Source organism: Drosophila subobscura, chromosome A (genome assembly GCF_008121235.1).
Source record: "Drosophila subobscura isolate 14011-0131.10 chromosome A, UCBerk_Dsub_1.0, whole genome shotgun sequence".
Lineage (NCBI taxonomy): Eukaryota > Metazoa > Arthropoda > Insecta > Diptera > Drosophilidae > Drosophila > Drosophila subobscura.
The window spans coordinates 1974001-1986830 of NC_048530.1; the positions used below are offsets into that span (position 1 = coordinate 1974001).

The 12830-nt window shown below is 43.9% G+C and overlaps 1 protein-coding gene across 1 annotated transcript; it reads left to right on the forward strand.

Moving 5' to 3' along the window:
- Positions 1-2179: 2179 nt before the first annotated feature.
- On the forward strand, positions 2180-2949 carry LOC117894282. The gene has a single exon (XM_034801244.1). The coding sequence runs from the start codon at positions 2245-2247 to the stop codon at positions 2875-2877; it is 633 nt and encodes a 210-aa protein (XP_034657135.1). The 5' UTR covers positions 2180-2244; the 3' UTR covers positions 2878-2949.
- Positions 2950-12830: the final 9881 nt, after the last annotated feature.

Sequence of the window (12830 nt, forward strand, 5' to 3'; positions counted from 1 at the left end):
GGTCGCCATTTCCATAGACATCACCATCAACATCGCCATCGTCGTGGATCAAGAAAATAAAGACAACTAAAACAAAAGCCAGTAAGCCAAGTGCAATAAACAATAAGCCGATGGATGCCAAAAATTGATTATAAACTATTGAAAGAAAACTGCAACAAATCCGCAGGCGGAAAGCAGGCAAGGCAGGAATATTATGAGTTAGTTACGAAGTCGTGAATACCCTAGAAGGAGAAAGCAGCTAATTAATATTACAGGTAAAATTCATATTATTATTAGCTTTGACTGGGATCCCTTGTTGAGATAATTTCAACTTTTGATTAGGCAAAGATTTGACTTCTAATTAATCTGAAATTTCAATCAGTTGGATTTGGTCTCTTATGCATTTTGTTGGAATTGAGATAGACACCACCCGAGCTACCCTACCCTATGATGACCATAGCTGAAACCACAAAATGTGGCACAATGTGCGCATATTGAATGGATCGCTGCATGATCGATTCCGCTTCTGTTTCCGATCCTAAAGCTACAAAAAAACGCAGTCTGCTCTGGGCACTGGGAAGCGGGTGGGACTTTGATTTGTACGACGCTCCGTCGCGTGACACAATTTTGGAATGCGCCGCGGGACGCGACGGAAGTGGTCGCGGGGCATCAGACTTGGTGCGTCGATTAATATGGGGAACGGCGGCACTTGCCGCAAATGGAGTGCCAACTTCCGATTATATATACATTCATATATCTATATAATTTAGCAGTTACCCACCCGTCACACAAAGAGAACCCAAGCACAAGCCATAAATCAGTTAGGAGATTGAGTCTCATTGGTTTTTGGTAGAGTAGAATTGTTGGCGTGCAAGTGCGAGTCCGATTGCTTGGAGCTGCTGACAACACTGGCTGAGCATGACAATTGCCACCTGCTGACAAAGAACAAAACAAAAAAAGAGACACAAGCCCCCTCCACCCGCCACCGAGAGTCAAATCCCATTAATGACAAAACAAAAGTCAACAATAAATTCATATTTCCATCAAAAGGCCAAGAACTGTGAGGCACTGAAACTCGAAATTAAAATGCATAAACAAACAGTCAAAATGCCGTTAAATCTTCATCGTTTTAAAACACAATATTAAATTAAAGTCCGTCCAATTCCCCGGAACACAGAGAACCGATGCCACATGACAAGCAACAAAAAAAAAAAAACAGAAAAATAAATAAATTGCCTCATCAGAAGCGCACCCAAACCCAACGGGTGGGAAGATGCGGATGGGAGTGTGAATAAAATTGATTTGCTATATAAATCATGATCCCCCCCATCATTACTACATTAATGTATAGTGTATAGAATTCCAGATTATTATAGCCAAGGATTGGAGTGGCATGGAATGCCTGGGAGTGCCTGGGAATAGTCAGGGAACAAAAAATCCTCGACAACTTAAAATTAAATTTACTCAAGCGATTATTTCTCATTGGAAATAAATCATTTAATTTGCAAGCCATTATAATCATACATACTAAGAGATCCAATCCAATCGAATGGAACGGATTATGCAATCACAATCTTCTCATCTTTTTCTGCTTTTTGCTTCCGGAAAAGTCAATCAGTGTGATGAGGAGGAAGCCGAACAGTTGGCCGTTGCATTAATCGCACACAACTATGCAGGCAAATCAGAGGCGGTCCATCGATCGGTCGGTCGTTCGATCGCATTCATTACCGTTGAAAGATCGGCTCGAACGTGTCATGTCATACAGCGCCATCGCATCACTCAGGCTCGGCTCTCATCATTCTTGCTTAATTGAAATAATGCCAGCCTATAATTGAATCAATTACATCGCCTACAAATCAGCACCGAAGCAAAATGAATAATGCCAATTAGAGCTGTTGGTATACATATGCATTCATATATGTACATATCTATGATCCATGGAAATGCTTGACACAGTCACGATTAACTTAATACACTGGCAAAAAAGAAAGGCAAGTTTTCAGTAATAGAAAATGCATTTAAAAATGTGACAAATCAATGTCCAACATTCAGTCTATTTTTGTTGGTGTATTGCTCCACCTACTATTTCTGCCTGGCTCACTGTACTGAGGCGCTAGTAATCTGTGAGCCAACTGTCCGATATAGATTTTTACGAGATATAATAGATTCCAGCATCTGTTAATGAACAAATACCCAAATATTCACAAATGTACAAACACACATGGACCTATTGGCATACTCGTATATCTAGTAAATTTTCTTTGGATGAATCGAATGGATCGCAGTCTGGTGGTTTTCTGCCTACTTCTGTGCCTTTTGCCTGACTGCCTGCTGTCCACTAGGGAAATGGAGAACTATGTCCCCGAGCGCTGTCGATATTTGAAAGCGCACGAGGAGGTGCTGCAGAGAAAATGTTCAGGACACTACCCTTTGGTGGCAGTCACCAAGTTCCGGGACACGTTCATCGAGGCAGGCGAACCGTTCGCCCTGTACATGACCGCGTCGCTGGACTATGTGCTGGTGCTAATGAAGGCATCGCCACTCCACAATTGCCAAAAGATGCGCTTCCTGGACGTTACGAGCTTCAACTGTGGCGATAAGAACAACACAGTAATACTGAAAAGTGCGGCCATGTACTGTTTCCCGTTCCACATCCAGCTGCCCGACGACCTCATGCAGATGTGCCTCATGGAGCACGACTTGAACTTGGATCCGCTCAAAGAGGTGCTCAAAACAAAACGCGGTGTCATCCACTATGCCCTCGGCGACAATGGGGCCGAGCGCCTGGGCATTGGCATTGGCATTGGCATCGGCATTGGCGTCTGGCTTCGTCTCCTTGCTCTTCCATTGTCCATCTCCATCTGCATGTCCATGGTGATGGCGATGCAGCGACTTTAAGGGCGGTCGCTCATCGATCCGGTCTGGATCATTATAATACGAGTCATAAACTTTAATGCGACGGCCATAAAGATTGATCGTACAGGGAGGGCGCTTGTCGTTTTGGGGTATCAAAAATAAAAATAAAAAAGAAAGAAAACAAATTAACCAACCATCAAAATATGATGTGAAAACGATTGAATTGAAATCTGGATTTTTTTTATCGCCAGGCCTTGCTGTTTGTACATCTTGAACGTTTCAGCATTAAATTCTTTTAACTTTAATAAAAAAATAAACCAAAATTAAGCTTTACGTCTCGTCCTTTATGGTCTATTGTCTTCCTTTTTGTCTGGTTGTTTGCTGATTTTCGATTCCTGTTCCTCCACTCGTGCTTCTGCTTCTCCCTCTCATTTCAGCATTCTTGCATTTGCCACATCACGTTGCAGCCTATCGATTCTGATCGGTCACCTGCGCCTACCTGGCGTGCTTCTAATTTCCATCCACATTGCAAAACCTAATCCCCAATTCGCAATTCACTATTGGCGATTCGCGATTCTCATTCCAACATCCAATTTCAATTGCCCATTCATCCGGTCGGTATCGGGGTTGGGGTTTGGGCAGGGCTGGGCTGGGCTGTGGGGAGCTGTGGGGCTGCTGTCTAGCGGTTAACTTTGCCTATGCCACTGCAAGGAAAAGCCTTGGAGAACGAATTGTCAACAGTTGGGGCAGGGGGTTGGTTGTATGCAGAACAACCGAATACCCCAGAACACCAGATACCGAGTACTCTAGTTTGGTGCTGGCGGCGATTTACATTTTGGCCATTGGCCTGGGGGCGGGGTTCAGAGGCAGAAGCTGTTGCACAAATGCCGTTGTCTGTCGGTCTCTGTCTCTGCACAGTGACACCAATCGAGATTTCATTTAGATATAAATTGAGCCCTTAACGCGAGAACTTGCACTGTGCAAATGTAATCAAATTAATTTGCTTAATTTTTATTTACTTTTATGATATGCCATTCTGCACAGCATTTTTCTCACTCTTTTGTGGCTGCCTACTTTCTGCACTCAACTGCAGGGGTCGGGCACGCAGGTACTCAAATGTTTTAGTGCGTTTGCATGCACACACAAAAGAGAGACGAGGTCCAAAACGTTTCTTGCTTCTCTGCCGCTGCGGCAGACGAGCAATTGTGCATGGGCAACATCCGAAGTTATTTCTCTGCCGCTGCGGCTGTTATCTGTGCTTGGGACGAAGCTACACGAAGCTTTTATGCTGTGCGTGCGCCGTCTGCGCTACCGGCCTCTGCTCTACTGGCTACTAGGCTTATGTCTATTTTGAGAACTTTTCGCTCCACTGTGCCGAAATTGTGGTACCGCACACACGGGAAGCTTGGGTCCGGCTTGGTTCTTGCATTTGTTGCTAGTTGACCGGCACTGCAATTGTCACGTGTTTGCCGCGCATGCCTCTAGATACTGCCACTACCCTGTCTACCTTTCTCCCACTTGCTGTGGTGCACACACACAAAGCCGCCCGACCCCTGCCCCTTCAACATCTGTGCATTACACATCTGGCACACTTGAGTTCAATCAAATGCCGGAGACAGCAGTAGCAGCAGCAGCAGCAGAACAGCAGAACCGCAGCAGGTGAGGCCTCTCCTCGGATAATTGCGCAAAAGCTTTAAAGAGATCTGTCCAGATGCAGCAGTGTATCCATTTGCATAAATTTCCCTTGCAGGGGCAGTCTGAGACCAAGACCACACTGCAGTTGGGAAATGCGTAGTGCCAGAGAACTGAGTTAAGGCGGGGGGACACGACTGGGACTTGGGATGGGACGGTACTACTGGCAGGCTTACCATATCATAAACAATGATTAGGCGGTGGCTAGTAGTGGATAGTGGATAGTGATGGCTAGTGGTGCTGCTATTGCTTCTGCTTCTGGTGGTGGCTTCTGCTGTCATACCCTTACAGTGGGTACTACATTATTACGAATGCAGCAAGCTGTAAGCTTTATTAGCTGCGTAAGGAAGGGTATGCAAGGCTTCGACTGGGACTAGAAGTCAGAGCTCCTCTCTTGTTGTGGTGTCTATTAAAACGGTTTCCATTTTACAAATGGAAGCGATCACCCTCCTCACGCCATCTTTCAGCTTCTTGAGCTCCTATTAGTGCGCGTCTGTAGCTGTGGCTGTGGCCGCTGCTGTTGCTGTTACTGCTGTCGCTTGAGTGAAATTGCATTATAAATTAATTAGTCAACTATTTTAGCAGCTAAACACAAGTTGAGCGCGCACACACCTGTACGGGGTCCGGAGTCTCCTCAGAGAGAGAGGGAAAATCTCCCATGGTCGGACTATGGCCAGTTGTGGCCATACACGGACACATCTCCCGAGGGCCGAGCGACCGATGTCCGTCTGCGGGTGTGCAGTTGCTCCTGCACCACAATGAAATATTGTACACTGGAATGTGGCCACCGCTGCTCCATTCTTTGCCTTCAACTCATTACATTTCTCCTTCTTCTTCTTCTCTCCTTCTCCTTTCTTTTCTTCACCAGTGCTTCAGCTTTATTCGCTTTTTCTTACCTTCCCTTCCTTTTTTTCCCCCCTCTGTCTTCTCCTTTGAGTTACTTTTCAGTATCTTGAGCTACTGCGTCAGTGCATTTTCCCTTTGTATTTTTTATATGCTTTAGACTTTCTTCGTCACTTTCCATATTATTTATAATTATTAATTATTCATAGTCCCATTTGGATGATCTGGATATCCTTAAGCACTCTAAAGCTCCTTACCATTTTCTTTAATTCGTTTTCTTATCTCTTTTTTCTCCCTTTTCATTTGCTTTTTGACCCAACTATTGATCAACTTGTTTGAGAAAGTGGGAGATTGTTTCCTTTCCAGCTTCGTTAATCCCCGCACGTGCAGCAATCAAAAGCTATTCTTTGGACATTATCGCACGCCTACTTAGTGACAGCAATTAAATATTTACATAAGTAGTGCCTAAAAATAGTATAAGATATTCATTTTGTTGGGATCTGGCTACAACTGCCTGATTGAAAGGCGTCCCGAATTGCAGAAGAATGAGAATACAGATGACAACTACTTAAAATTGGAGGGGCCGACTAAAGAGGGACATTAATCAATTTGTTAGTTGCGCCCTGCGACTACTTAGTCAGGTCTCTGTCTCTCTCTCGGCACCCCCTCCTCCTCCAGTGCCCCGGATGCTATAATTAAAACATTCTCTTTGATGGTGACGAAAGAAAACGAATCGAGTCGGAGCCCAGAGATCAGAGATCAGAGTTTAAAACAATAAGCGGCCAATAAGCCAAACAAAGCGAATGTGCAGTTAGCTTAACGGTCGAGCGTGAAGAAAAGCATAAATAAAGTTTGTCAAAGCAAGACAGACAGCGGCAGACAGAGAGAGAGAGAGAGACCGAGGCTTCAGCTCTTCCCAAACGAAACACTCGCAGAAGTGAAAGAGGCGATCGGTTGGTCGGTCGGTCGGTCGGCTTCAATTTCGTTTTCCATCGTTTGACACATGAACTTTGGCTACTAATGGAAGACGAGGGTCAGTCTGTTCGGACGATGGAATGGTATGGATATTTTAAAGTACCGTTTTCCAGCCCCGACCGGCAGCGACCGACAGCGAACATCTCCCTCAGCAGCGGCTTCTGGGGCCTTTTGTCAACCAGCGACAAAACAATTTCAAATCTTGATCGAACCTTTTGTTCCACACGTTCGTTGACATTTGTCAGCGACCGACCCGACCCCCAAAACACACTCGTAGCTACTTCTATGGGACCTTCACCTGCACCTGTACATGATTGATTTCGATAGCGATGCAAACCGATTCGATATCCCATACTCATACCCAGACCCCGACCCACCCCAGGCCACCATAACCATCATCTGCACTACGGCACTTTCCTATCGCTATTGCTGGTCCACAATAGTTGCTTCTGCTGCTGCTGCCTGGTGTGTATTTTTATCGATATTAATAGTCGGCTTTTGTATCGATCTCTTGGGATTATATCATCCCAACCATCGAACAGATTTTACCAATCATTTGAAAGAGTTTTTGGTGTTTGGTTTTGCCTTTGCTTTGGTTATATTGTGTGGTGTGTGGTTTGTGTTTTGTTTCCGCTTATTGTCTATTTTTGTCTGAGTTTCTTTCATATTTTGTTTATAGAAACATTTGTGTAACATTTCTTTACCGATGGATGATCTTAATGTATTATTTCTTCGTTTTTGCAATCTATTTTTGGCTTGCTTTTTGTCTGTTGGCTTTCGTCTTATGCAAAGTGTTTTGTGCAAAAGATGACTGAACTCTGCGAGGGGCCGATATAGTATCTATTATTGGGGTTTTTGGGCTTGTCAGTGGGTTCCAATTGGGAGCTACATCTCTATCTCAGCAACTAAGCATTCAGCCCGATCTAATGGATTGACCGAAATGAGTGGAAGAGCTGGCAAACTGCTCTGTATTTGTGTTGAGTCTCCAATAACTAGTTCGTTACGTGGCCCATTTACAACGCTGACCTTTACGAGGATCAAGGATGCTTCCTAGATTGCTCTCTTTTTTTATGGGAGATTCGCCAAGGCGCTTCCTCTCTACACATATTCTCATTGAACTTGTGTGCATTGTCGTTGTTTGTGCACTTGCTTTTTTTTCGTTTTTTTTTGTCATTATTATAATCTATATTTGGGCGTGGTTTTCATCTCGTTAGCAGCGCCACCTGCAGCATTAATTAAGCAACAGACGAGGAGCGAGTGCCTCAAAATGGTGGCATCACCCAGATGGGTGGGGACGGGTTAGGGTAGCTCCGCATTCACGGAAGATGCTCAAGAGAGATAGCCTCTAACGAGATTCTTATCACAGAAACACAGAGATGATGCTGATGCTGATGCTCATGCCACCTGCAAACATGCAGTCCTGCTCTCGTTTTGTTTTACCCACCTCGTTCCCCGTCACCGGTAGCATCATCGACAACATCTGGCTATGATAAAGTTATAAAAAACGGAGCATTTCCGATTAAGTTGATTGTCGAAAATTTGCAAACAAATGAATTATTTCAGCAATGTGATTTAATGGCTGTGGTGGCATCCACAAGGTAATTGCAAACGCCAGCGGGGCGTGCTGCAAAAAACTGTTGGCAACAGGCAGGAGTCAATAGGAGCATCCAAACCGGGCTACGGCCCTGGCCATGGACATGGCCACCTGTTTTGTCATCCATTAGCCATCCTTCCTGTGTCAGCTTGTCTGAGGGGTTTCGGGTTTCGGGTTTGGGGATCTCTTGTTGCATGCAACGCCTTCTTAATGGCATTTGGAAATTTGTCAATCGTTGTTGGGCAGCACCCGGCGGCCCACCTTCTCGCCATGTCCAGCGGAAGTGGGAGAGGAAAAAAAATACAAAAAATTAACCAAAGCGGTTCTTCTGGAGCACGCAGCCAGCCAGCCAGCCGGCACAAAGTTGCCCCACGCTTAGCACCACTCCACTACCGATCTAACGAAGCAATTAATTTGGCTCGGCTCGGCACGTTCCCCTGGAGAAGATCTGAGCTCCGGTTTCGTCTCCTGTTGTTGCTGCTGCTGCTCCAGCTTCAGCTGCAGCTCCAACTTCTGCTTCTGCTTTTGGTTGCAATTTAAGTTGATGTTGCGCTAAGTGCTCCCATTGCCACTGCCACTGCCATTGCCACAGGCAAGGCAAGGCACGAGGCGCGAGGCATGCTGCAAGCGGCAGGCAGGCAGGCAGCCAGGCATCATTTAAATGACGAATTGAGTCAAGTGCAACCGGCCAATCAAGCATCGAGACACGCGCCAATACACGCGTCCCCATCCCCAAACCCATCCCATTCTATTATAAATTTCTATACTCTAAATTTATTGACACCGTGCATGCAGCATGTTGCCAGCAACCTTGTTGCCAGAGATAACAGAGGTGGACACACACAGACACACACACACTTAAGAGATGTTAACAGTTTTTTTTGCAAAAGACAATTGCTGTCTGGCTTCGGCTTCGGGCAGGGAGATTGATTGACAGACATCCGATAGGCGAACCTGGCCAAGAGCAATAGCAACAGCAGCAACAGAAGTGGCAAGAGCAGATCAGACTTTAACAGCGAACATTAGCATCTGATCTGCTATATGTATCTACAATGTGTAGTCGCAATCAGAGATCGGATATTGGAGATCAGTAAAACTAACAGAGACACTTTTTTCAGCAAGATGAGGATCGATAGGTGAAGTTCACTATGTATAACTATACTTACAAAAACTCATCTTAGATCATAAACAAAAGGAGGATTGGAGCCAGAGGAGATTGATAGCATTACCAATATGTTAAGAGGGAGTCGTTTAGAAGATTTGTATGACTTAGCTTATTTGAGCAAAACAAGATAAAAGTCTGAGCAGAATTGGTTCTACCATCTATAGATCACACATCTGATAATTGATGGAATTTGCAAAATCTTTTCTGCTTAATTTACATAAAGGCAGCGCACGTGCCGCGACACTAGCATGCACGGGTACTCAATATACATACATATGTATGTATATATTAGGTGAACTGTTACTCACATCTACACGAATCGAATATACCCGAATACACTTTAAGTAATAATAGGCAGGGTAGATCGATAGGTTCTCTATAGGTAACTGAACCATGAAAAATGTTTTTGGGCTGTAAAGAGAATCCCAGAGCAAACCTACTCATACACAGAAACATTTTACGAGTACATATTACACCCCATATTTGCACAAACATTCCCGATAGCCACCATCGATGTCTGAAGCCCCCCAACCCCCCATCCAACTATTGCTGCTGGTTGACCATAAACCGGAGACAACTTGAGCAGCTCCACAGCCACGCTCGTTCACTGGCTGTTTGTTTGCCTTCTTGAGGCGGTGTTAATTGTCATAAAACGAAACGATGCATATAGCAATACAAATACAATTCAAGTATACGATGCATTATGTATGTATAGAGGTAAGAGAACATTAGCGAGCGGTGGGGCGGGTTACTGTCATGTCTATGGGCTATTGATGAGCATTCGCCGGATTCTTTTTGGCAAGTCCAGCTACCCCGGGCCCCTGCCCGCCTCCAGGCCACTGCCGTATTTTATGGCAACATTGTGCTAATAGGCAATTGTGCATTATTTCTGTGTGTGTGTATATGTATACATACATTCATACATGTATGTATGTACATACATATGTACGAGGTTATACATATATCCCTGAGCTTCGCTTTGTATTATTATTGTACAACGTTTACAGTTTGTTTTTGTCGTCGTTTTCATTCATTTCCATATGGACACGCTCATTCGATTAGCATACGTTGCAACGTACAACGCGTTGTACGCAGGTATGGAAGCAGGAATTACCAGTATGTATAAATATGTACATATCTGTCCAAAGATATAGCAGATATAGTATATTTGATTTGTTTAGCATTACGTAAGTATGTGTGTGTGTGTGCCCGCTTATTTGACCCAATTTGTTATGCAAATATTATGATTATTATTCCTATGGGGCCTGCGGGCGGTTGTCTTTCGGATCTAGACAATTTTCCAGTGTGGCGAGGGGAAGGAACCACCAAAGTGAGACAATTTTCCACGCTTCTATCTGTCGCCAAGTCGGGAATGTTTTTTGTTTTTTTTTTTCGTTTGTGTCCAGCTATTGTTCTGCTTTTCATTGTTTGCTCACTCTCTTTGTCTTTCTTGGCTGAATTTGCATTGCACGATGATGTCATGCAGATCGAACAGACAGATACCATAAAATGCCAAAAATGTAGAACAAAATCGAAGCCAGAAAAATCCCCTATTAAAAACTAAATACAAGGGAATGCAACGAAGCGTGGAATGCCCTTGCAGAAATCTCTCTGAGAATGGAAGGAATATTTTTAGCTCTGAAGAACGAACTTTATAAAAACAAACTATTGCTCCAAAATGTATTTGTTGTAGCTTAATACTCAAATAAATGTACAATGAAAATGTCTCTTGCGGCTTGCCAAAGTAGAAGTAGGGCCAACAATCACATTTCCCAAATGTAATCAAATTTTCTTCTGTAGTTAGTCTACGCATATTTTCCCCTCTTGACCGCACCGATTACAGACTATCAAAGGAGCGATCAAAATGCAAGAAATGGCTGAGGTTTTGGCCAGGTACCAACGACAGGACAGGGTTTTTTCGTGGGGTAAGAACCCACAAAAGGCAAAAGCATCCGCGGCAGCAGCAGCAGCAGCATCGGCATTGGCATTCCCAAAAGGAAAATGGAAGTTGAGCGAAGAAAGAAACGAGGAACGATGTGGAAGAAGAAAAAAAAACTGAAACTGGTTTCTCCCTTTTCCTTTTTAAATACAGTTGCTTTTCAAGAACGTTTGCACAGCCAAAAATGAGGATCCACAGAAGACATTTTGGATGGCATGGGCAGCACCACCAAAAACGGCGTCAGGCGATGAAGAATGTGGAAGGCAGAAAAACCTCACCCCACCCCACCTCACCCTTAAGCTCACGCTCTCTCTCTCGCACTCTTTGGGCAGAGAGGCCCACCCACTCTGTCTCTTTCATGCATACATTTTTTATTGCAAATGTAGTTTTTGCCTTCCCTTTCCTTCTTCACTTCCTCCTACTTTTTTGTATGGCTTGCTGGCAAATTTGTTCATTTTTCTAATTTCGCTGATTTATGGACACCAGGGAGATGCGTATTACCAGAGGAGTGAGCCTCCAAAACGTCCTGAAACTGAAGCCTCTCTCTCCAACTCTCCCATGGACTGACTCACATGACCTGCCTGAACTTGGCTTTAATGGCTTTTTATTAGCCAGTTTTTGTTGCTGTTTCCATTTGCTGTTCGTCATTTATTTTTTGCCATAAAATGTGTCTGGATATTCTCCAGTTGAGTCCAGTCTTCTCTTTCCTTCCTTTCAGCAGCTCCATCTTCGGTTTCTCTGTCCTAATCGGCATATTGCACTTGACTGATGGCAGACAAGAAACCAAAATAAATAAAATAAAAAAATAAGCAAAAAAGTAGAAAATATCCGAATATTTGGTTCTTCCTGTTGTTGTTTTCTCGTATATCATTTTTGCAAATGTATTAAGGAATAAATGATAACTAAAGAAAAACGAATAAAGAAGCAAAAAGGAAGAAAAATCCTCTATACTTTAGGAATTAAATTCCCACTTGTTCCCATTGCCTACAAGCATTCATTTCCAATATTTTAATGGATAGGGTTTGTTGTTTAGGGTTGTTGTTTAGGACTAATATGATTTATAAAGATTAATTTGACTTGAATCAAAAGACTTGAAAATAGTCAAGAAAAAATAAATATAAATCAGGCTCTTGCTCCATTTGTATTAAAATTCTAGAAATTTCCATATCCTTTGACAGAGACACACAAGAAGAACCATGAAGAATATTGCTTATTAGATCTATTACCCAACTGGCAGTCAAGTGCAGCTCCGACTGAGGTATTAATTGCATTCGCAGTGCCAATTAATCTGCCCGATAATCGTATTAATTGCCTGCACTGCGGAGATGCTCATAAATATTATGCTGCTGCCAGAGAGAGAGAGAGAGAGAGGCAGAGAGGCAGCGACACTGGTTGGGGATGCTGATCGAGTGTTTGGTGTGGTGTGGTGTGGTGCGGTTTGCTGCAGCTGACCGGTGCAGATGCAATGGCTAAATGGGATACAATCCTGGACATGATAGAACCGCCACCACCACCACCACCGAAGCTAGTTAGATATAGAATGCGAAAAGCAATCAAAATGCAAAAGGAACATCTGGCTATCGGCCACGGCGGCTAAAGATGAGCGTAAGACGTGCATCATGACACGTGGGCCATTACTCACGTGAAGTGCTACAAATGTGGAATCAACCGCACTTCTCTATCTCCATCCTGTGAAACAAAGTCAGAACTGCGATTCATTGAGAGAGCCAACCGACAACCTAATGCCTTACATACTCGGTTTAGGATTCCTGTCCTGTATGTCCAAT